Consider the following 26,214-nt stretch of genomic DNA (forward strand, 5'->3'; position numbering starts at 1 on the left):
CAGGATGAATCATAATTAAGTTCTGAATTAAATAAATCGTGATTCTGAAGTGAACAAAGCTACGGATATGATAGGAGGCATATTACAAGTTTCTTTTGTCATTTGTAGGCTTCCAGCATTTCCCGCTGATGACGCTGCGCGTGTAAGATAAACTTGGACACAAATCGGACGTATGTCGCATTATTCGGGGCAACCATAAAATTTAGTTGTAAAAATAAACTTCAATTTTTCACCAATACGTTGTGCTTTGTATATTTTCCGCAGCTTTGTTCATTTCAGATTTTCAATTTATTTAAATCGGGACCTAAGTCTGACTCATTCTGCATATTGGTTTTGTTTCGTTTATTTATAGGCGAACATTATTATAACTTAATACATAAAGAAACACATACGCAGGGCTGCGCACTGCGTCCTTTCAAATATTGTGATGAAACTTCAAACAAATTATTTATATTTTCAAATATTAACAGTCACAACTTTGATTTGTTTCAATTAATTATAGGCTTAAGAGTCACTAAACTTAAGACTGCATAAAATCTCATTGAAGCTTAGCTTTTCAGTCCTTCAACAGATTTTAAAAATACTTGAAACACAGTACTTACCTGCGCGTTTTAATTTTAAGTACCATTTTACTTAAATACCTCGGCTGTAGACGGAGGTGTGTGGTTAACTTCACGCGCCTTCCGCTTTAACCCCGGGGAAAGAGCCCCAGGGTTTAAAGCGGAAGGCCCCCCATCTACCAAAAGGATGGTGGCTGGGTGGACACCAGAGCCAGTTTTAACTAACAGAAAAATCTCTTACGTCTTGCCGGGAGTCGAACCGCGGTTGTTCCACCGCAATCATCATCGTGCGCCCTCGAAAACTTTGCCCATATTTCTGCAATCGGCTTGCCGTCTGGCTTGAGTCAGTTTCGTTTACAATGTGCTTCATACACTTAAACAGCAGATGGAATGCCATGTTGACGAGAACATCCGCTCGTCAACGTAGAGGTGTTCCATATCCTATTTTTAGCATGCCAGTTCTGTGATTTCTGACCCCAAGCTCCAAGGCGTGGGTCTTGAACGCTCGAACTCTGGGATCGTGGGTTGATACCCTACTCAAGCCATGAATGGCTGTCCACGTCTTTCTGTGCCGTATAGTCAAAGCCCTTGCTTGAGAAGGCCAAGCCACTTTCAAATTACTATTTTGTCTAAATATTTTGAGGAAATCTGTAAGAAAATATTTTAGAGAAAGGCCAAGGCTCGGAGAGGGCTATATAATGCCGAAACACACCCAGTTTAATTACTTCCTCCCTCCAGAACGACGTCATAGCAACCATAGACTGCGCAATTCTGCGCAAACTAAGGAGCGACGTAGTCTGAAGGTTTAAGGGAGGGACCCCGATGAGTGAAGTAGGCCACTTAACAGAATTATATGCACAATAAAATTCAGTTCTCATCTTTAAAACATTTATTTCCCCAAGAACCCTTTTAAGACTGTCCATTACTGAGATCTTCCAAGCTGTGTCAACTAAAATGAATTAATTTCTCGTTATCGAACCCTGAACTTTATTCTTTGTCGGATTCATAAAAAGAGCATATCCAATTCGGCGAATGACTGATACCACTCAGTTTGGAATCGTTCACTTATAACGTTTTATTTATACGCGTAAATATATAAAAAGCAACAATCTGTTATTTTAGCCGTTCTTTTGTTTCGGCGTGAACAATGTTCCATTATGAAATGGATTAAGAATTCGTGAATGAATATCTGCGAGTATGTTGAAAAGCTATTAATGTCAATATACGCGATACACATCAACATTTGAATTTCAATCGATGACCGATATATTGGGATAACGTGTAGAAACATGGAGAAGATAAAACGCATCTTAAATAAATTTGGGCAAGGGCAAAAAGGCAGCGTGAGTAACTGGGCAGGCATTTGTTTTTTACACGTGAGAAAATAAACACAATGGCTGAGTGAAGCGGTTCTGCAGTGCGCCTCAAATCACGTATGACGCATGGGACCAGTTTTTAAATTGAACGAGGCAATAAAAGACACTTTTATTGACAAGTACCAGGTTTTATCATGATGATTGCGGTTAATGCCCTTTTGATTTGCACTGCGGTGAAGCCAAGTGAGAAAGTTAAACACAATTCGCATTTATAATATTTATCATCTACTGATACGAGCCTCCAGAAAAGCGCATAATCAGGAAATTCATAATTTATGGTCTTCACCAAATATCAAAAGAGTGATCAAATTAAGGAGGATGAGCGACACGTGGCATGTGACAGGTAGATATGATAGATGAAAAATGCTTAAACAATTCTGGTCGGGAAGTCTAAAATGAAAATACCATTTGAAAGACCTCGGCGCAGATGGGAGAATGCTAATAGACTGGACTTCGAAAAAAAGGATAAAAGGGCTAAGGATAGGATCCAGTGGCCGGCCCTTGATCATGGCAATGAACTTTCTGTTTCTACAAATAGTGGGAAATTTCTTGATAAGCTGAATGACTATCGTAGCTTCTCAAGGATGGCTCTGTTCAATACAGTTTCTTAGTTAATCTGCCGATAATATGGGACAAAAGAAAAAGAACTGCATATCTATCGTACATTATTTTAGCGTCCATTCTTGCTTGAAACGTAATGGCCCTATCGAGCAACGCTCCGGCTTGTATTCACAAGTGAAACTTGCGAGTTTCAAACCGGGAGGGGGACTATCATGACTGAGGTTTTCGTGGAATTTCTCAGACCCTTCAGGAACATGTCTGCGTGCTTTAAAATACGCCACGGTAATTTATATACATGTTACAGCGTTTATAAATACCATACGAACATTAAAGTTGATCCTGACAAATCCTTTCACAAATTTGCTTAAGTTACATGTAAATAACAAAGTCCCTGTCACCGTCATGGAAAACTTATTAAAAGCGAAAACAACATAAACACCGAAGTGTGAAGGCCTCTGACGATGGTGCATTATAACATCGTCTAAATTATAAGATTATAAAATTACAAAATTTTGGAAGCTGAATCCTGCTTCCTGAGGACAGAAAACTTACCTGTTGGCCCCTCTTCCCTCTTCCCCCCTACCCGCTTTGTACCCGAAGTGTATAAAGTTAAGTTACGAGAAGACATGAGACAGCAAATCGGACCAAAATTTAACGACTCTCCACGACTCAAGACAGACGTACTGTTGAGAGAACATGGCGAAAACTGGAGAGCACAACATTGCCAGATGGCTCCTTACCTGCCAAGTTCTGACTGGAGGTCATACAGCTCCTTCATGTCCACTCCGCGTCGGATGGTCACATCGCGGTACGGGAAGCTGGGCTCCAACTCTGCAACACGTGCATAAATCACAATAAAAATCCTCTCGGGCCATCAGCTGCTTCAAGTGGTCAACAGCAACAAACGTTTCAGCAAACTTCTTCGTCCCCATAATCAGGGATCTATTTTACTGGTGGACTAGACTTCACTCACGATGGGTATGAATGATGATGGATTTTTGTACATACGGTAATGAAGCACAGAGCTGGGGAAATTTGTTGGTTAGCTGAGCCACTATTTGTTTCTCAAGGAACTTCGCTCAATGAAATCGTTTAATAATACTGTAACCTCAATATGCTTTACATATCCAGAGTTGGTTTATTAAAGAAGATAACTATGATGGCAAGGCTAGATTAACATCAGCTGACCTCAGTTAAAAGTTTTATTTGACCATCAAAAATCCAGAGCTATAAACGGGACTCCATGAAAAGAATAAGAGTAGAGAAGCCGGGCTAGTTTCAAGATACTGCTAGGAGCAGCTTTTGAAGAACACCGTCTATTTGGCAATCGGGATTGTGGGTTGATGGTGTGGTTATTTGTACTCTTAAGGGCAATAGCACTGAGGCCCCAATAAACACAAAAGGCCTCGATCTCTTTCTATAAATCCTGGGCCTAACTCTGAAGACTTGATTTATTTCTACAGAGTTCCAAATATTCAGGCTTATACACATGGCAGTTTTCATATCATACCAAGACAGTCGCAATTTCTCAGATCGTCGGACAGTTCTGGACAAGGTAAAACATTAAACTTTAATGTAAAATATTTTCAGATTTTTACATTAAGAGGCGGGTACAAGTTTCCCATTTTTATTTGAAAATTTCCTCTCCAATCGGACAGACAGTCAACATTTTTAAGGCACGAAAGATAAAAATAGCATTTTGAAGTCATTCACATATGTCTATATTTTACAGTTGGCCAGACTCAGACCAGACAGAAAGTTCATACTGCTAAATGTCTTGGCATTTCCGAAAGCGAAACGAACCAACCGACTCGTCAGAACGCGTCTGTATCTTTGCATTATGTCTGATAGTTTCACATTCGTTAATAATGCATGCGAATTCTAAAAGATGACGCGAGATGTTTATTTAATAAAGTAACAATTTTAATTACTTTTACCAAGAATAAATGAAAGGATCGCCATCATCACATCGTTTGTCAGTGTGATTACTGCACATTATTTGCGCCGAGTTAAAAAAAATACTGCACAACGGGATGGGTGGTTCTGCTCGTCGAACAGTGTTTCATCTGCGATCAGTAGAATGAAGCAGTCTGATATTTGCTAGAAGTTGTAGGGCTGTATTAATTTTTTACGTCTGTGTTAATCTCTACTTGTTTAGGTGTGAAAGTGGAAGATTAGATATTCTAAACTGAATGCTACCAAGCATTCGCCGAATTGAATCTGGACTTAATATATACCCGTTAATGTGGCTTAAATTTGATTTCCCAAATATTTTAACTTCGATACATTCTGTAAGAAAACACATCTGCAACATAAATCTGGAGAACAGCTTTCCACTCTTGTTCAATTAAGGACGAGACATAGGAAATTGCTTGGCGCTGTTTATGCCAAGTAATTATTTTATTCTGCTTCCAATAGAAACATTGCACAGTGGGAAATTTGTATTCTTCAAGTATAAATGCCAAATCGTTCTGATTTCTTCTTACACTTTCAGTTTCATTTGTAGTCCATTTAATGACACTGTTCAACCGACGAGACTATTTGGCGTCGAAATGAAAAAAGATGGACTGACTAAAAACGGCATGTTTTAATAGACGTTAATGAAAGCGACTGGGGTTTATATCAGTTAAGCGCAATCTTTTGCCCGGCTAGGGAACTGGAGGAAACAATGAGAAACTCCAGTCGGCACAGCCGGTTCACTGGTAACGCGAATATGAGAGTGGTGCCTTGATTCTGAGGCAAACGTTCTCAGTTATAATTTTAAATACAATACATTAAATTTGTTGTAATTGTCGGTTTTAATCGGAAACTGTTTGGCAAACAGTTCAGCATTATTTAAATATAAAACCATGAAATTAAAAAAGCAGGTAAAAATAATGCAAAGAATTGATCTGCACAGACGATACTGGACCAGTATTTTTTTTTAAAAATTTAGGTACTAGGTAAAACTTAGATTATATCACATACTTTTTCTGTTGGATCGAACATTTTTGATCTTATGCAAGGGGTCTGTAAAAACCGCAAAGATTATGCGTGCACTGCCCAGTGCAATAATCAGGAATTGTGTTAGCTGAGTGATGTGGAAGGAAGCGGTCGTGGCTTATTTTTTGAAAGTCTAAAACTGGCTGGGAACGGTCATAAAGGCAGAGTGTAAATTACGCGAGTTAATTTTTCGATGCTGTACATGGGGGTTTATAGAAACTTGGTCAACCATCAGATCAGCAAAGCGGAGGGTGAGTTAAGAGTGATGTTGGCTTTATGCTGCAACCTAGAGACATTGGCACGACGGATATTCATAGCAGTGAGACAGCTTTCGGAAACAGGCATGCCTGCCAACTTGGCTACGCAGACACTTGGCACACCCCCCCCTTTCCCCCATTTCGTTGTTACAACACAACACACTCGGGGGAAAAATTCGCTATTTCTGTCAAAGTAACGTTTTGATTCCATGGATATTGGACTAAAACGGCTTTACAGCAATGTAACTTAAAAAGACTAAAACAATGTTAAATGTTATACAATTAAAATGTTGTGGTTGCAAACTTTAGGACAACTAGAGCAGAGCGCTCCTTTCGGAGCTCTTCGGGGGTTTGGTCAAGTTTTTAAAACGCAACCAACCCCCCCTTCGGGGGGAGTTAGTTTAGTGTCTTACTCAAGTCATTTGTTTACTCGGCATTGTTGTGTTGGAACAACAATGCCGAGTAAACAAATATAACGTAACATTATTTGATGACGTCATTTTTTGACGACAACGGGGAATCAGAAATTTTTATAGTAGAGAAGAAGATTATAGCATACTAAGGGAACAGAACGTTGCAAACAATGACACATATAAATATCAATAATGGTCTCATATAAGTTGGTTTCTCACTCCAGGGAAAGTCGCTGTGCCTTTCTCTAAATAGGATGAATGAAACTCGGAATGAAATTACACCGCCCAGGGATTTGCAGTCTGCGGCCCGTAGATGCGTACGACACATACATATTTCTGTATTATTGTTTCAACCAATATGATAAAAAAAGTGTTTACTGTTTAATATTTACATAATTTGAAGTGAATAGTTAATAAGAATGATAAATAAATGTGTTAAAATAACTACATAATATGTGAACCTATTTGCCTGTACATGTCTAATAATTTGTCATGACTCAGAGGACCCTGAGTCAATGAAGGTGAGTGCAATCCTATACCTTGATATGTTGAGAGCACCTACTGTAGCAGAGAAAGTGACGTTTAGAGGGCTGTTAATAAACGGCGATTTACCTCATGTATATTTATACAGTAACATCGTGAAGAACTCTTGTGTTTTATTAGGTACGGACTGAAATTCTAAATATTATTTAGACGAGCTTTGGCTTCAAAAAGAGTGAAGTATAGGTCGTCTCTGTCTTTCAGGATCTCCATCTTCAGTGTCACTGGGGTTAAATGAAAATCCCGCCCACTCTGTTCTTCCATCTAAAAATGTGGATTTCTTCCTTCACCTTAGCCGCAAGATAAGAAGAATTCACGATGGCCAAATACATAAGCCACAAAATATACGTATTCAGAGTACACCTTTTTGTTGTTCTTGGCGACGGAGTCCGTGAGCCCACATTCTTCGCGTCGACATCCAACAAGCGAAGCGGTGTTTGTGTATTAAACGCGACAAAACACGTCTTCAAGTGAAAATTTCCTGGTTCTCTGCAACACTGAATCATGGCTGGGTACAGGACTCCTCTAGTGAATCTGCTTGGGCACCAGCTGTCCGTTTTGGGGTTCCTTTACTTGCTATTCACGTCTGAATAAATAAGTTCCCTGCATTTGGGCTGAGAAATGTGTATCAGGCAATGTAATTATATCCCATGTCAACTTGTGCGAGAATTCAATGAAATTGAACATTATCTATTGAGTCTTATGTTGGCATTCAAAGGTTTTTGTTAAATGGTCCCGCAGCAATTTAAAATAATTAATGTGAAAGACTACATAAAAAAATATTAACATTTTAAACTTGCTATTCATAGTTTCAATACTCACAGCCTGGTTCATCGAAATAACCACTTCATTATGTAATATGTTCTGTTTACGTGTCAAAATTACTACATCTATCAATCTCTCTCTTACACAACTAGTTTGATTTAAAAACCTCGAAGTGCGACAAAGTTTTATGCAATAATGGGAATCCTGTACATTAAGTAAAATCAGTTCAATTAATTGAAACTTGAACGCAGGATTGATATATAATAATAGTCTGTAAGTCTGCAAATAAAATGTAAAAGGCTCATACTAGTTTATCGTTACATCTAATAGAAAGTAATAAATCTATGGTAATCACGGCACTCAATCGTCTGATCGGTAGACTGTCGACGATCAAGGAATATATTTTACCTAGGAATTTAATTAGTTAGTTGGTCGGTTATTTAGCTAGCCAGTTCACAGATTTCACATTCCCATATTTATAACAGGCCACGTTTGTTTTATACAGCTAATTACAATTACGTGTAATTAACTTTACATCGATAATTATATTGTGAAGACAATATTAAAATGCATTGCAAAGAATAAGGATGGAGGATGCGGAGTGAATTTATCTGACTCAGGATAAGAGCGGGTGGTTGGCTCTTATGAGCAGAGTAAGTTCCTGACAAGATAAGCGATTTATATCTTCTCAAGAAGGATTCTGTTTAACACAATTAGTTATCTGATAAACGGTAACGCCATTTAATAAAAACCAGGCAGGAATCCTATTTGCTCATAATTTAATAAACACGGTGTAAATGTTCATAGCAAATCTAGCTTAAAATTGTATAATTTGATCATATTCACTCTTGATGTACTTCGCAGTTTATCCTATTAACCTAACAGCATATCAGCAATATATATATATATTAACGACTTAGAAATGTTTCTAAAATAATCCCATTTACGGATCATCCAAATTAGTAGTGCTTTCAGAGAGCAAGGCAGGCATGATCGCGTGAGTTAACAGCTTGTATAGCTGAACTATAGCAACAGATATAGAGGATGGCCCACTTTTCTTCCATGAAATTGGTTTCTCTGTGACGACATACAGTACTATAAAAATACGTAAAGTATTTCTTAAAATTTCTTGCCAAGAAACTCATAAAACAAATTTAAAGATTAAATGCTTCAATTAATTCCTTCTGAGTGCTTTTATAGACACCTTTTTGTATTTCGTGTCAGCTGTTCTAAACGTATCAATGTGAACTATATAGTTACAGATCTAAATTCCTATTACAAACAAACCTTGCATTCTCTCTCGGGGAAAAATAATGAATTGTAGACAAAAAGACGGTTCACAGCCCCCAGAACAATCTGCAACAATATTCGTCCTGAGAACTGAATCGGTAGTCGTAAAAAAGAACAAGTGATAAGTTGAACAGCCACATGCAATCTATGCTAAGGTATCGAATGTTACAAAGTTTCTCGTAATAGGTCTTTCATCTCAATGGTATGACATTGTCATCTGTAATTCGTAAGCTAATTACTCACTGGAATTTCATAATAACTACATCGTATCATCGGTAATCTTGAGGTTGACACTGTTATCCGCATCATAAGAGCTAATCACATTCACGGAATTTCAGAACTCAGTGCTAATGTACGAGCCGCCACTGAGCACTATCTTATTTTAAGCCAAGAGAGATGGCGTGCATTGATACGAACTTGAATTTAAATGAAGGTCTTTCTGTAGGTCGACGAGAGGTATGTAGTGTAAAGGTAAATAAATCATCTTGTGTTATTAGCATACTACATACGGCTGTTGAGTCATTCACATTCTGATTTTACATCGTACACACACAAACAGTCAAAATTACAAGTTAAAATGAATGATTAGATGAAGAAAACATTCAACATGCGTTAGGCGAAATGTCAGTCTTATAAAATACGTGAGAGATCATTCTGCCAAGCCGTTAGCCATTAAAATATCGCGTTAGGTGGGTTGTCTACGTATCAGGTGTAAACCAATTTCTTTGAGGCGTACAACGATACATCTCTTTGTTTATGCATTCCAATGGCATATCATCTCAAGTTACAAATAATTTTGGAGCTAAATGTCTAAATGCGTGTCAGACAAAATATTACTATATTTTCCTGAAAATAATAGATGGAAAATAGGTGTATCCGACCTATTTATCGAGCTTCCAAAAGCTACACAGGCTTGTGTTATTTAAAAGAAATTGTCTAACTGTAAGACTAACACAATAGGTTACTATATTTATGGATTTAGAACTGATACGAATAGTTGTTTCTACAGTGTAAGGCACCTCTTTCCGGCCCAAATACTTATTCTACTATTTGCTGAGTCCATCACATCGCTACGTAATGTAGGATGTTGTCACTTCGTCTTAAAGACGGAGACAATATCGCCGAAACGTCGGCAGTATAGACTACGCCTTCAAGGTTCCATTACCCGAAACAGGATCCATATTAATACTGAATCACTGTGAAAGCATGAAATGTTCTTTAACATTCCTTACCTCCAACCGGATCTGACTCATCTACTTGAATCATTGTATAGCAGAAGAGTGGGCAAGGGATCTGGAAGAAAACAGATACACATAGGTCAGTTCTAGAGTCGTCGGGGTGGAATTTTAAATACACAAATACTCAAAGACATTAAGGGAAACACAGTGAAACTATATGATATACGCTAATTAAATCACATCACTGAAAGACAAATAGTGGAAGATGACTGTTAAAACTGCAGAGTTAAATAATACTGATTATCTCTCGTCCATCACCTTCATTCGAATAACCTCCAACTTGTAAATTACGAAGACTGGACATGAGCTACTATTTTCTGTGTTAATCCTTTGAAGCCGGAGCTCGTTTGAATAATATTTTATAATTCAGTCCTTTAGTCAAACGAAACGAAACACTTCTCCATTGAAACAATTAATTTGGAAGGAAATAATCCTTGCTTACAATTAAAATCATATTAAACACATTTTTACAAAATTCAGCCTTTCTGCCTGGTTAAAGCAGGTGGTTTACAAGTGGACTTTAAACTGGTAATGCAGTTAATAATTAACCCATATGCCTAGCATCACGCCATCAAAGCAGAAAAGACAGGGAGTTACATATACAACCATTCAGCATTCATTATCACGCTCACCCGTTCATGGAATTAATTATCGATTTGTGGATTTCGCACTGGAATGATACCTCTGTTTTATCTCAGTCGTGAACTCAGACATTAAAACGAGGGTTTCACTGTATGGGGACAACCAGGTGAGTGTAAGGAATGTGTGTTTGTTGGCAGGGTTTCTGACGAAACTCCAAACAGATTAGAGCACAAGGCAGCTACAAAGTTCGAGGATTCCATTAGAATATATCTTCCGGCTCGTATGCGGAAAGCTTCGCCTTTTCTGGGACAATGCGGCTGCAAGAATGTTACGAAATATGTCATTTGTATAGTTTGAACATCTGACTGTCGCATAATTACTACAAACATCGAATTTAATACACTAGATGTTCTTGCAAGGAAGTCTCTGTAAGAATTATCTGAGGTCAGAAATTATGGATGGATATAATAAGTTTGGGTGAAGTAGAGCAGCACACTTCTTCGGCATTTATTTTGTTTCGCATTTTGGCAGAGATACCAACACTACAAAATGAAATGCAGACCTCTTTGAATAAAAGAACCAAGTGAACAGAACTATGCCTGGCGCCAAGATGAAAGTTACAGAAGACTAAACGAGCACGAACTAATCCTGTCATTTTGCAGACTACACTGATCAGTGTAAGTTCGATTACCTCTTGAGGATCACAACTGATGCCAAAGGTGGTTCGAGGCTAAATAACAGTTTATCAAACCGCCACGTTCTTTGTGTGACCAGCAGCTCAAAAGTAAACAGTAAGCGGCTACCGAATTTTTGAGTTACTGTAAATTTTAGGCTACAAGCATTTTCGTTTTACGGACTAAAAATGATTTGTATGATTTGAGGTTTTCACAGCGGTGAGTATGAAGATTTCTGTCTTCAGGCAGTATGACCTCTGAAACGTTGGTTAACATCGACCAGACTACACAGCGCAACAACCCAGAAGATAGAAATCTTCATACTCAATCGCCCTGATGACGGAGGCAGTATGACCTCTGAAACGTTGGCAAACATCGACCAGACTACACAGCGCAACAACCCAGAAGACAGAAATCTTCATAAAAATGATTTCCTCTTGACCAGATGCATGATAAACTTTACATCCAACACTAAAATTAGTGCGTTTTCAAGTTCTCACGGCTGCGAGTATAAAAATACCTGTCTTCTGAGATGTGTCGTGTAGTCTCGTAGACGTTTTTCGACGTTTCAGAGGTGCTTGTTGCCTCCATTATAAGAACGATAGCTCTGATGATGACCGACCGGAATACCCCTGTCGCTCAAAAATTTAGATCAATCGTCAGTGGATAGTCAATGGCCATACATGAGACTAATCGTGACGGTCAGCTCCAAAATATTAATCACTCTCCTTGATCTCCTCTACTTACACGTCCCAGCAGTTCCTAATGGACTAAATTCTGCCCGTCGTAGTTCGTCTCCAGTCTAAGAAACCAAGTTAAAATGTCAACGTTGGTCCTCTAGGTCGTAAGGCGTAACAACTCAGAAGACCAACATCGACATGTTCATAACCGTGAGAAACTCATGTCTCATAAAGTTAAAACAGTATCTGTCTGCAAAGACGTGGCAAAATTTCACGGAAGTACCTAGCAAAAGAAACATATTTTAATTCGCTATTAAATTGTCCAGATCTTGGGATTATTAGATAGATAATTAATACGATGTCGATAATTCTAGGGTGTGGGTCTTAGCCGCTTGGAGATTAGAATCGTGGGTTTGTATCCCGCTCAAAGCATTGAAGTTTGTCCTCGTATTTCTGTTTTGTGCTGTCCTCTGTAGGCAAAGGCCTTGCGACGGCTAATCACCCATCCAAAGTTTCCTTCCAAATGAAGAAACTGATTCATAATTTCAAAGCATTTATGAATTGGAACAAGTCATAACGCTTGATCAGCATGTGTAAAATAGAAACGCAACGAACTGAATTAGCGAGGTCTTTAAAAAAACGCGCACATTTTGCGAAATTCCGTGATCCTAGTTCTGTTATACTTCGATACTATCTGAACACTAGATTTTAAGAATGCTCTCCATCCCTGTAGGAAATACTTAGGCTTATATCACAATGTGTGTGTCTGTTTCATTGTCAACTTTCAAACCAGCTGGCGGTTTGTAACAAATTTTGGTATAAACCGGAGGCCACTTCTATTTCGTACCCTTAAATTCCCTAGAATTAGTAATGACACCATGGCGGATGCACGGACTTACGAGTAGCGAGAGCCATTAGCTCAAATTAAATAACAGAGTTTTGAAATTATTCAATAATAAATCTTTTAAAAATACGCAATGTTCTCTAATATATTGCATGTAGAATGTAAAATATCAGCGTGGTTTGAGAAATAGGAAATGCCCAGTACAGTAAGCCTAGTACCTAGAGTAATATGGTTGTATCTGTGTTGTTATTCCAGAAATTCTCCAGAGGCGACCTTGTGTGCTAGGCTTGGCCAGCCAACACCACGATACTCTATCGAAGCTTCTCTGATCTAGTAAAAAGTTGTTCATTGTAATCAGCTATAAATCTGAAGACGGCTGGCAGCCTTACATGATCTGCTAAACAGACAACGCTGAGCTCAATGCAAAGAAATAGAAAGTGTTCAACTAATTTCCATTCACTTTACTCAAGTTAGAACAGAATCGGTTTAATCGGCTACGTCTTCAGAAAACGTTTCTAAAACTGTTCAGACATGCCCTTTCTTTGGAATATTACTTTATCTTGCAATTATAAAATATTAAATGAAAATCTGTTCATAAATTCTCATGACCAGAAAAGTAAACAAATTCAAGTGATTTAAAAGTAAGATAAATCAAACCAGCTATTTAATAACGAAGAAATGGTCGTTCCTCGTTGGCATGCTTGCTTGAATGAAATTAACCTTCGCAGTACACGCACACCACAGTTCAGAAAATAATTGTCGTACCTGAAGATTTCAGTAGCACAACTTCTGAAGTGCTTCCTCCCTCTGCAGCCACGCTAAGTTCTTGCCGGCTTGAACGCGTCGGTCACCTCAAAACACTAGACCACATTCGACGCGAGGAAGATAATCTTTGTAGTTTATAGCAACTGAAGAATAATCCGCAAGAAAAGATCACCAACTGTGCCTGACTCACCTATACAAGATAAAGAGTAGCGAGTGACCGACCAGCCCGGACCAGGAATTCCTATTCCTTTCGTCGGGTTGATAAGCCCGACTTCACGCAGCGACGTCTGGCGACTGGAGCCACGATTGGCGCCCCCAACCAAGACACAACAGAGTGCGTGAGGAACAGCAACGGGACAGAATTAGACGGCCATAGCCAGGGTTCTGCCGCAGCGGCGGCTCCGCTGCGCGACTGCAAACCTGCGCGCCGTCAACTTCAAAATACGATCAGCGGTTAGCTTTAAAAATGAAGATACTACAAAAATCTTACACACACGTAAGGTCCAACATCCCATGTCTCGGTACTTCATGCAAAGAATGCACATCCTCACGTAATGACCAATTTCACCACTGCGAGGAAGGTTTTGGGGGTTTCGTGAGGACAGGAATTTACCTAACATTAATGACATCCAAAAATGTTAAAAACACAATTACTACGGTTTGTGAGAGGTTCATTGAATTCATATTGTAATTGTCTGAATGACAGACTTGTTGGTACATCCACAGTCAAGTCATGATTTGCCGATCCGTGCAATCGAGGCTGTGTTGTTTGCCTTGAAACTTCACTGGCGAACAGTCACATTCTTGCCATGCACATTTCCAGGGAACAAACTTTTGCAGCAAACTGTCATGGACTTTTCTATTTATTGTCACTCACATTCCAGAAATACAAATTTTGCAAAATTCTAATGTTTTTGTGTTTCCTTTACATGGCAACCATACTCAACAGGGCAAAAAGTAACTGAGAAAGTTGTCACCAGGGCTGTGGATTCAGTACTAAAATTTCTGACTCCTTCATAAAAGCTCAATATGTATTAATAAGGGTAAAACTACTAAAATGGTAAATGGCAACTTAATAGATTTCATCACCACATGTATCATCAGCCTTCTTTTTAGATTAAAATCTATATTTAAATATACGTCTAATGGTTATTGCAGAAATTGGTTGATTTGTAGACAGTTTGTATTCTTAAGGTACCAGAGCCAAAGTTACAAAGCATTATTCCCACACCATGTGGCTCAACACGTCCTTGAATCTCCCTAAGCGTGATGCCGCCACCTCACAAGGTATAGAAATTGTTCTTAAGATTCTATATTCAGGTCAGAGTCGGAGTTGATACATTTTTACCAACTCCTCCTAAAATTGCCTCCGATTCAGACTCCACAACCCTGGTCGTCACATTTGTGAAATAATTTCTGATGCTGGACTGTGTTCATGAGTCAGACTACATAAACAATGGGCTCATTTTGCAGACAAATCAAAGGATGATAATCACCTCCAGTTCAACCACTAAGCACAGCAGGCTGTCACCTAGGGTGGAACAAAATTGAATAAAAAAAGAAAAACAGTAGAAGCAGCATAAAACCGAATACAATAAACATCTAAAAATAGAAACAAAAACAATAAATAAGGGTGTACTTGTGTTTATGGCCTTGTAATAAGCCATGGTACTGTATATAAATGAAGATATCCGTCTTCTGGGTTGTTGCGCTGTGTAGTCTGGTCGATGTTAACCAACGTTTCAGAGGTCATACTGCCTCCATCATCAGGGCGATGAAACGTTGGTTAACATCGACCAGACTACACAGCGCAACAACCCAGAAGACGGATATCTTCATACTCACCGCTGTGAGAACCTCAAGTCTTACATGTATATAAATGGTTGGTGTGAGCAGTTAAGTCAATGTGAAATATGATGAGTAGGCAGATTTCCTGATGCACCGACTCATGAATGTGCACCTTTGGTCTTCATTATCAGTTGACAAATCTAATGTAAATAGGTTATTTTACTTTTGTTCAGTTTTCTCTTTATACTTTTAGTCACAAGTTACAGTAAATTACTTTATCATCAAAAGTAAGTTTTCTGTTACAAAGATATGAAGTGCATGGTGAGCCCTTTCAGCTTGTCAACATGAAAGTGCACAAAACATTGACCCCAAGGGTCTCTTCTTACATTTGTAGAACTGTTAGTATAGATAGAAGGCTCAACATCTGATAAAGATGCACCAATAGAAGGCAAGTACCCAAACTCACATTGTGACAAAATATCTGGTACAAACTTGACAGAAAAGCTTGGACTAAGACTAAAGGCATCTGCTCCACAACAAGTAATTTGCCATTTGTGATGTATGTAAAATATACAAATATAGTTGAGGATGTATTTATTACAACATATATGAAACACCAGACAAATACATAATGAAATTAACGGTATGACTTCTGGTAACGTGCACGAGCTCCTGGGCCACCAAACTTCTTCGGTTCACAGCGCCTTGGGTCAGCTACAAGCAATGTGCGATCATATTGGATTAAAATATCCTTGATTTCCTTCTTTGATGCTTCATCCACATCTGCAAGGACAAAATGCACATGCAACACACATCGGAACACCAATAAAAAAAGATCCACCTTACATAGTTGCAAAGGAGTATTGACACAGATTATGAATGCAGAGTTATGATGTGGAAGACCATGGCCATGGTTAAATCATACCAGATTGGCAACTGCTAGAAGGGGCTCAGAATTCCATAAAAATTGTTAAAAAACAGTTTTACAGCTCTACTTACATTTCTGGTAGTATGACACTAATGCCTTTGATATAGCCTGTCTAATTGCATATATTTGGGCCACATGACCACCACCCTTCACCCTGACTCTGATATCTACACCAGAGAACCGCTCCTGAAAGTGAGTAATAAATTGTCACAATTTTAAACCTGGCAATATAGATAAAACATTAAATGCAGTTTTTTACCTCAGGCTGCTTAATTATTTCATACCATAAATGATCAATTTCGGGATAAAAGCCTCATCACTGGTAAACAATAATACACCATTTCAAATCAGTGTTACTTTTTTGTGAAACTCAGTACACCATTGTCTATAAAAGCATAATGCACAAAAATTTATTTGTACTTTTGATATAAACCCATATCTTTCTTCTAATGGAATATAATACAACACACTAAGATAGTACACACCTCACAGGGAAAAAAGTCTGAGCATGGCCATACATAACAATTCATCACATCTAAAGTAATTGGCTAACTGTAAACTACCACTGGAAAAGGGCCATAGAAATTCAAGGGGCAAGGATTTTTTTACTGTATTCAGCACAGGCATCAAACTATGTAACAAACAATTATTACCTGTCTAAGCAGGAGTGTACTCATTCTTAAAGCATTAAAATTTGTTTTCATCAGTACTTGTACACATATGAAAGGTGATTACATGAGAGGAAACTACATGTACAGTGTGGTGACGAACAATTAGTTCATGAAGTTGTCACATGCATTCCTTCCCCAAATTGTACCCATTTGTACACACTCATGGAAGAGATCTGAATGACCAAGTCAGGATAAATAATACATGGAGAAATTAATGTTTCAAATTCATCAGGCCAAAAGGAGAATGCTAGTGACAACAATGTAGGAAAACAATTCTAAATACTTTGCAAAATATAAACTTGATCATAACTCAATTGCCTTGGCAGGTTAATGATGCAATGAAAATTACTAATATGACTTATAATTCCACAGATTAATGACTAAAGGACACTGAAAGATAAATCTTATTCAGTAATCACTAATAACAGTAGCAGTACCACACAATCTTTGGGAAACCCTACACTGAAATGAGACTATAACAGGCCATTGGCCCTAAAAAATGTGGGATGATGATGATAATAAATGGGTATTTAGGTTTCGAGGATTTACAACCTAGCACTACTGAGTTTGTAACTGGACTTCAACTCCTGAGTTAACAGTTCACCAGTTACTAGAATGCATGATCACTTAAGCAATATGTAAGTTTTGAAACTGATAATAACGGTTAATTATAAAAAAAACATAGTCCAATTATAATTATCCAGCTTCTAAGCAATGAACATACCAACACTGCAGAACCATCTTAAACAGCAACATCCTAATTGAAGTTACAAGAAATTTTCAAAAGTGATTGACACACACTACATGTCACTTTTTCGATAGGAGTGACTATGTGATGTACTACTATCACAAAACAAATATATATTTAAAGAAGTCTCACCTTCCCCAAAAGCAGAACAGGTTCTTGCAATTTGTACTGCAGTACTCTGGGCTCTACCATCTCAAGGGGTCGGCCATTTACCCTAAGATTGCCATTGCCTCTCCTGCAGTATGCTACAGCAGTTGCACTTTTCTAAGAAATGAAAGAACTTCACAATTACACTTTTAGAAAATCAACACGCATATGTTGCACCCAACATAATACAACGGTAAATAAGTGCTTGACAAACAGAAATATACACTATTACCTTCCTTCCGAACACCTGCACGGATTGGATCGGTTCCTTGGCTGGCTGAAAATTTTGAGCAAATATTTATTAATTTCATGTTTAAAGAAGAACTGCAAAAATATAAATTGTAATGAACAGGAAACTAAAACCGACCTTCTGCATTTTGATAATATCCTCGTGGAAAGGAAGCTGTAGACAGGAAGTACAACTTGCAACGCATATAGATAGCGCTACGAGTTCTTGTTAGAATAATTATGTTATTATGTACCATTTATAATTTAAAGCACTGGACTACTTATATACAATTCTATATAAATTACATTTTTTATAGTATATAAAAATGTTTTAACATATAATAATTTTAATAAGTCCGATCACAGGTACTCAATTATTATGCCGCCATTTCTGAATGGAGAATAAAATGCAGGTAACAGACACCATTAACAAATATTAAAACAAAATATTATTTTAAATGTCAATATTACATTTAGAAACTAATATACTGCACGGTTATCAATGCTTTACCAAATTAATATAGTACTACATTTGATCAGTTAAGGCACTGCCATCTAGGAACAACTCTACAAGATATGATTCAAATTCCTACCGTAGAGGTCGCAACGAGTGTCATGGTGTCTTGAAAATGTAGTGGGGTAACCGAGAGGTGTGGAATACTTCCCAACAGCTAAGGTGTTTCAGTACTGCGGATGAATTAGGAGGATTGTGTTGGCGTGCGAATCGTGAGTTTTCATTGCGCGGCACTGTCAAATGTTCCGCTAACTAAATTAGTTTGACAACGATTAATGATTACTGACTTTAAACAATTTTTCTTTCGTCATATTTTAACACAATAGTGGGCATTTCTACAGCAGTTTTATTTCAGGTTATCAAGAGAAAATCCAGAAATAGTGAAAAAATACCATTACTGACATTGCTTCAGACACATGGAATCGTAAGTAAGTACTTCTGTGTGTATTTATCCCTTAGAGTTACATATTTTCTGACGTGGGTAACAAGTGTCGCTGTAATTGGAATAACATATGTAAATTATAGATCTATAAACATACCATTCCTTGTTTATGTATGCGTAGATATATACACGTGTAACAATGCCGGGTTTTTGTATACACTCCAAACCTCAAATAATCGGAAAATGTTCAAATTATTTTGTGTGTGTGTATATATATATATATATATATATATATATATATATATATATATATATATATATATATATATATGCGGTGTTCCCGAAGTTCAAAGTTATACCATAAAAGTCTGACCGAGAAAATCCAAGGCAAGGAAGTATATGTTTTTATGTGAGATGTTATGATCTCATGGCGACGAGCATGAAATTGGCAGTCTCCTGGGGAGTTGCACCATGAAGCCGGGTACACGGCGCAATATCCCCGAAGACAGGCATTTAGTACTCTTCCCACGCAGTCAGTATCTCTGAAACTTCTGTTAATATCTACCAGACTACACGGAACAAGATCGCAGAAGACTGCCATTATTATTTTAATGTTTTACTTTCATTATAATATTTTAAAATCTTTATAATTTAATATATGAGAATTGTATTTCACGTATTCACAAGATTAAATTCGGTATAAACAAATCTAAATAAGGCATTTTAATCAAATTTTCTTCAAAAATATTTCATTGTGAAGAAACATTGAATTATGACTCCAGGATGAAATATGTAGTATATAGGCATATATTTATAGTATTTCCTATTAGTTTGCTGTTTCACTTCTGTCTGAGTTCATACATTAAATGTCAGTACTTTTATTTTCTTCGTATTAAAATTATTTTTGAACCCCAAAATGTCTAAATCGGCCGTGGTGTGTAGTATATATGTTACATGTCCGAATTTCAGCTAATAACTTGCGCAAAAGTGGCATACTTGCCAACTGGTATTTTAATGTCGATTTGTAATTTTATTTATACAATGGGCAACAGATCACATATTTAGTAGCGGTACTCCTGTTGTATGTCCCGATAATCTGTCGAGTTTGTACCCTAGTTAAATATGACGCTTTCGGGAAACAATATGAAGCGTAAAATCACAATAGATGGAAAGGTGCCCATCATTACCTCGTTATGTTCGTTGTGATGCTGTTCGGTATCATTGGTATACAGGTATTATTTGTAGTTCGATGAAAGGCACGCACAGAACGTCACAGGTCAGATGTGTGGAAGTTTGGGAAGTCACCCCCATTCTCTGCTCCCGAACTAAATGTTCGTTTCGGTAAGTTGTAAAATACATGATGATGTTGGTCTTTGAAGCCCTGAAAATGGATATAGTATGTTTCTCCTAGATTCTGGTACCCACCTACAAACCCACATGGCGTTACAAATCAAAGACCAAGTACATCTTAACAGCCGTTTGCAAAAAATCTCGTATAAAATATATATTTCTGAAGTCTCTTCTTCAGATATTTTATTCTCATCAGCTAGCTCATTTCTCGCTTTCTCGTGTGGGCCTGAAAGTCGGATAAAATGAATCTGTCGCTGCTACAAGCGAAACTTCGCTCACTGCCAGGTGAGAATTTACAAGCTGCCTATAAAGTTTGTGTATTGGTTCATAATTTTTAGACTGTCGGCCTCTCATACGGACATAAGTTATGTTCACATTACATTAAATCTGTTAAAATGCCAAACGTATGTAACGAAAACCATGTATACTAGCCATATCCAGTCAGGAGCGTACAAATGAAGGAATTTGTTAACTATAATTTGAGAAAAACAACAAAATAAATGACTATGTTAACGCTGGAGTTAAGTAACATGTTTTATGTTCAACATTTCTTTCAATAAAACAAGAAGGAAAGACAACCAAGAAAAAAGCATTCGTTTTGCGTGTTGGGTATCAGTTTCATAACTTTTTAAAAAATGTTAAGGCTCAGAACCAAACCCCAAACTAGAAACATGTTCATGATGGTCAGTAGTTTGTTGTAGAAGAGTTGTTTTACTTTTAGCCTGGTACACGTAGTACGCTTGCTGTTGTACGGAAGTAACATCCACGACGTATAACTACCACGAAATACAGAGGAATCTTCTTGTCTTCAGCTCTCAGTAGATCGACGTCAATATTATTTTCATGTCTTCGAAAACAAACCAGCTCAATATCCTAAACACTAGCATGACTGGATAGGATCCTTCTAATGAAATCAAAGTTACATTTTATATACCATTCGAATAACCCAACACGATTTTCGTGGATGTTTGCAAAAAGCACTCGTCTGTATACTTAGTATCTGAGTAACATTCTGGCTGATTCTGTTATTTCTGTGATCAAGTCGACCTATCCTGAGCCCCCATCACACTCCCCTTGTCTCTTCTTCTATCATGTGAGTGACGACGAGGAATTCAACTTGGTATTCGTGATCGGACTCGACAATGTTCCAACCAAGTGACACAGACCGCTGTCCTAACATTTATGGACACACGTAGACATTCGTGGAATTCCTACCACGGTCCCAATGAACCTATACAAAAAACAGTGCAATTAAACGACCGCAAATTGCATTGGATAATTGGTAATTTAAAGACGTTGATCGTCCCATGTTAGCTTCAACTGAATATAAATATTCTACACTCATGAACCTGAAGTTTCGACAATAGAAAGGAAAGAAATAAAGGTAATGAATGATAATCTTCACACTCGTTGCCATGAGAACCTAAAATCTCACCGAATTAATATATTGCTTGCATTACTCAAAACAAGAACTTGAAATTCAAGTATTATTAATAATGTCGAAAATAACATTTATCTAGAACCTTACGCACTTTAAATCGTTCGTCGACTTATGGACACCCTGTGTATTAGGAATATGGAATCAAGGAAGATGTGGAGGGTGGAAAAAGTAGCAGCACGTATGGGAGAAACGAAAAAAAATGAACACAAACTTTTGATCGGGAAACCCAAAGGGGAGAGAACACGAAATACCTAGGTATCGGATAATATTGAAGCGAATGTCGATGTTTGTCTTCTGGGTTGTAACGCCGTGTGAACTTGTAGGTAAACACCACAGTTTTATAGGGACATGCTGCCTCCATCTTCAGCCCTGAAGGTACAGAAATTTGATTATAAAAATTATTCGAAGTTCTGAAAAAGCCTAATGTGGTGATTTGAAAACTAAGACGACTGACAATATCCAAAATAATTATGTTTATGATGCCTTAATTGTTCGTCAGATCTGCAGATTCACTGCCAGACGAAAATACACGAAGTATCTTACGACAACGACAAAAAATAAATAAATTAAAATATTTCTTACTCTACGGGATGCCTAGTAAGTCAGGAACAGTAGCCTCACCTGTCTTCTGGAATGTTGCCCATCCATCTGAAGTGTAACATGCATTCATTGCAACATCAAGCTAGAGAACAGAATGTGTATGTACAGCGGGGGGGGGCTGACAGCAAAAAATCTGTTATATTTCGAAACTGTTTATGGTGCGATGTCCATATCTTAATGTTAAATTATTATTTCCAATGTAAAATTCAAGTTCGAGATTGAGATAACCAAGTATCTACCAAACAAAACACATCATGGCAGCGTCCGGTTTTTATAGCTCTGTAAGTACCTTCCTCGCCCTGTGGAGTGCGCACTGCAGATGTTTGCAATGCACTTACCGGCGAAAGCACGGCACATGGGGTCTGTACGAGATCCAGAGTGCATCTAAAACCTAAAGTTGTCAAAGCATTTATTAACAGACCACGATTTTTGGCATCGGAGAGACGAAAGGATTAAAACAGATTGTAACTCTACACCATGTGCTACTAAAGAAATGTGGTATGGCGCCGTGTACTGAATGTAAGGAATTTTGTAAAAATGCTAACGAATATTTGGTTTCTATAAAATTCTTTTTTTTTTCAAGTTGAGTGACTAATAACCTCTGAAAAAACGTGTACTCTGTTCTACGGAGTGAATTAGTAATAACACTTACGGACGGAAAGTCATGCGACAGTTGCTAACCTGGTTCAAAAAGCTTTGTCTTTAAGTGGAACTCGAGGATTTATTACCGAGCTCACAAGAGCCAACTCTGGACCAACATTTCACTGTAATTTGTGAAAAATATGAGGGAAACAGAGACAGGGAGCAGACCTATTAAATTCACTTCACTAAAACATAATTATATAGGAGAACATACCCACTCCATTTATTATTCACTGCCAGATGTTTGGATGTGTCATGTTCAATGCCCCATTCTTCTGTTGCACATTTACGACGGATTACGGAAATTTCTCTTTCTGCCTCATTTACGTTTCCATACATCCTACGTTCACAAAAATATAGGCCAATGTAATGTTAAACTAGGTCATTTTGAGAAGTGTCAGGTTTCTGTATTAAATGCTGCATTTATACATCACTAAAATGCCCACATACTAATTTAAATGCTTGTGCCATGGAAAGAACTGATAGCATGGCGCCCGGAGTTTATTCCTGTGGCAGATGAATTAAGTAACTCCTGTTTTGTTAGGATTTAGAGCAGCGTGGCTGTGCGATGGTTTAGATATACATAGTTTTATGAAAAGCACCTGCCGTTTTGATCACTGAAGTATTTGCTGCGAGACAGCTGGATAAGTGGTGAGACTGACTAAATAACAAACCAACCAAAATAACTTGCGTTCATTCCCTGGAATTTCCATTTTGTCATAAAATATTTTCGGGCCGAGATATAATCCTACACCGGCACCTCCATTCGCCATTTTACGTGACTTTTGTGCCAGTTCTAATAAATACGCGAGCTCCATTATCATGATTAACAAATCCGGGGTTTTTTTACGATACAGAAGCTGCAAACTCTCTGTGATTCATTAGTAGTTTGGAGATGGGGTGGACGAGGCGCCTAACCGGTGATTCGAACTGTCTCATTCCTAGGAATGCAATTCATGTGGACGATGCCAGAAACCTTGAAACGATGGCACAATGCTGAATTCCATATCCCAGAGTACACAACTGACCACGTATTACGCAGGGACTTCGTAATCACACTGTGTGAGAGGTAGTTACCACAGCAATTCCAGCTTCAACATGTACTAGCCGGTTTAGTCATTTGTAATAATTCAACAAAGTCTTAATTCCTGCCTCAAAAAAATCTCTATTACAGGGATTAATTGGTTAATGTTGTTCAAGGATAGAATTGCTGTTTGTTTTTAGAATCGTATGAAACACGTGAATACCCTGTCGGCAATATACAGAGTAGTGAAAGTTAAAGCATGACTCAGTCCATTGTGCTTTAAAGTGTTAAAGCAGGTTGCCCACTTAAGTAAAGTCATGTACACGGTAATTTAATTAAAAGCAAAGAGCTGCTGTTCGTTTTAAATTCCCACAACCAATGAAACAAAACATACTTGTCAAAATATCTGCAGATTTTGAACATTCGAGGTAACTTGATTTGCCACTGCGTATGAATGCGTGTTAAGACTGCATGGCGAATGTGAATGCAAAATGTGTATGACATCATGACCATATGAAGTGGAGGAGTTTCTCTCACGAATTTTTCGTCGATGATGGGGAATGTCCTCTGGGTAACAACCCTCTTCACACAAGAGCGGACTGACGTTCCAGATGTTCGTTTCTCACAGCTGTAGGAACGGTTCCGTGTTATGTGACGAGCGGTGAACACATCTGCTGTCGTGTTGCTACAACGAAATTATTCAGCGTGTTCCGCAGATGATTCAGTGAACTTAAATGAACGCGTCTGTCTCACGTTCGAACTTCGACAGGAGATCGTCTGAATTGAGCTTTCTCATTGCGTTCCGTAGTATTGTCTGAAGAATGTAAGAACAGTGAGAAGCTATCTTAAAACAGGCCACATCCGATCTTCCTCCCTAAAAAGCTGTTACCTTGTATCTGGGAGTATTAAGTTCTAGCACAGACACCGACATCATTACCTTCGTGGACTTTTCTGGTAATTTTGCTATTTATTTCCAGGCGAATGCTACCACAGTGGTTTGAAATAGGATGTGACGATGCTTCTTACCCCAACTCTTTAAATTTACCGTGAATGTGTTTCTCTCATCTCATTTGACACACATGACCTCGGATGTTAACATAGAACCGCAGAATAGCCGAACGAACACGAATATACGGAAACAACCACCGGAAAAACACTTGATTTATTTTGTAATTTAAGATTCAGAGTCTTGTGTAAAATATGATTAATGGACAATAAAACACCAATAAGATGATAGCCTTGTGGGATATTGTGCCGTGTAGTCTGGTAAAAGTTGACCGACGATTAAAAGGTTCTTGGTCCCTTCAACATCAGTATCTACACAGAAGAACACAACACAGAAAGACACGGGATTCGAAGTCACAATATCAGTGACCGCACGGTCACTGTGATAGGGATAAAATGTAATAAATATATAAATAATGACGTACTTTTCCTTTCGTCTTACTGCTATAGGCAGTGGATTATCTTGTCTACTGATAAGATTAACACTGTAAATCGGAAATTAGCATCAGCATACGTGGACTTGGCGAATTAATGGAACATGTCTTCATTCCACTTGTTACTTTATGTGGTAACACAGGCGTAATTCTTCTTAGTAGGATCTAAGGTTTATACGGCGCTGAGTACGAAGATGGCTGGTTGTCTTCTGAATTGTAGTCTGGTAGAAGTGTACCAGCGTTTGAGAAGTCCTTGCTGCCTCCACCATCAGGGCGATCATCGTAATTTTTCTCGTGTGTCTCCTCAACCAAAACGAACTGCTGTTCCCTGTGTAAAACATCTTGAAGGTTTTAGTCCTTTTCATCTTACAATATAAGAACGGCATGTAAACCTTTTGAATGTGAGTTTAAAATAACTGATTTACTATATTTTAGCTTAAATTAGAAGAGATGAACGGCGATTGTAGCAAGCATGGGAGAGATATGAATTGCATAGAAAATTTCAGTCGGAAAGTCAAGGTGGAAATGACAAGCCAAAAAGGGAAACTAGAGTGTAGACGTGAGGATAATATTAAAGTTGATATAAATAAAAAAATTGTAGCCTGTTTTATAAACTATGATCGGTTGCAAATCTTTTTTTCAAAATATGACAAATTCGTACTGAAGTCACTGGTGACATCAGAGTCTTGTTTCTCTCTCTTCCCCCCCCCCCCCCCCCCCCCGCTGTGCAGTCGTCAGAAGCTGCTTATATTGTATCATTACTTCCAAGAAGGAATCATAACTTA

At 38.0% G+C, this 26,214-nt stretch overlaps 3 protein-coding genes across 7 annotated transcripts in view; 1 reads left to right on the forward strand and 2 right to left on the reverse strand.

Annotated features, from left to right (window-relative positions):
- LOC110826815 (uncharacterized) overlaps positions 1-13,899 on the reverse strand; it is a 29,180-nt gene extending 15,281 nt beyond the window's left edge. Inside the window, exons 1-3 of one of the 2 annotated variants that reach the window (XM_022057833.2) lie at positions 13,718-13,899; positions 9,977-10,037; positions 3,238-3,328 (exon numbers count right to left, since the gene is read on the reverse strand). In XM_022057833.2, the coding sequence (XP_021913525.1) occupies positions 3,238-3,328; positions 9,977-10,010 (125 nt within the window). In that variant the 5' untranslated portion in view covers positions 10,011-10,037; positions 13,718-13,899. Of the gene's footprint in view, positions 1-3,237; positions 3,329-9,976; positions 10,038-13,527 lie in introns of both variants that reach the window. The other variant, XM_022057832.2, reaches the window with a different exon arrangement.
- Positions 13,900-15,892: 1,993 nt separating this feature from the next.
- On the reverse strand, positions 15,893-18,294 carry RpS16 (ribosomal protein S16). The gene is made up of 5 exons (XM_022057836.2): positions 18,177-18,294; positions 18,042-18,086; positions 17,795-17,926; positions 16,315-16,429; positions 15,893-16,098 (listed from the first exon to the last, which is right to left on the reverse strand). The coding sequence occupies exons 1-5, from the start codon at positions 18,183-18,185 to the stop codon at positions 15,953-15,955; spliced, it is 447 nt and encodes a 148-aa protein (XP_021913528.1). The 5' UTR covers positions 18,186-18,294; the 3' UTR covers positions 15,893-15,952.
- A 342-nt stretch (positions 18,295-18,636) lies between these two features.
- The window catches only part of insc (spindle orientation adaptor protein inscuteable), a 37,567-nt gene continuing 29,989 nt past the window's right edge, over positions 18,637-26,214 (forward strand). The window contains exons 1-2 of one of the 4 annotated variants that reach the window (XM_022057885.2): positions 18,637-18,763; positions 18,907-18,979. The gene's annotated coding sequence lies outside the window, so the exon portion shown is untranslated. Of the gene's footprint in view, positions 18,980-26,214 lie in introns of all 4 variants that reach the window. The other 3 variants (XM_022057887.2, XM_022057886.2, XM_022057884.2) reach the window with 3 other exon arrangements.

The sequence above is a fragment of the Zootermopsis nevadensis genome, unplaced genomic scaffold (genome assembly GCF_977971745.1).
Source record: "Zootermopsis nevadensis isolate Lab colony 2312 unplaced genomic scaffold, Znev_1.0 Znev_ptg000020l, whole genome shotgun sequence".
Classification (NCBI taxonomy): domain Eukaryota; kingdom Metazoa; phylum Arthropoda; class Insecta; order Blattodea; family Termopsidae; genus Zootermopsis; species Zootermopsis nevadensis.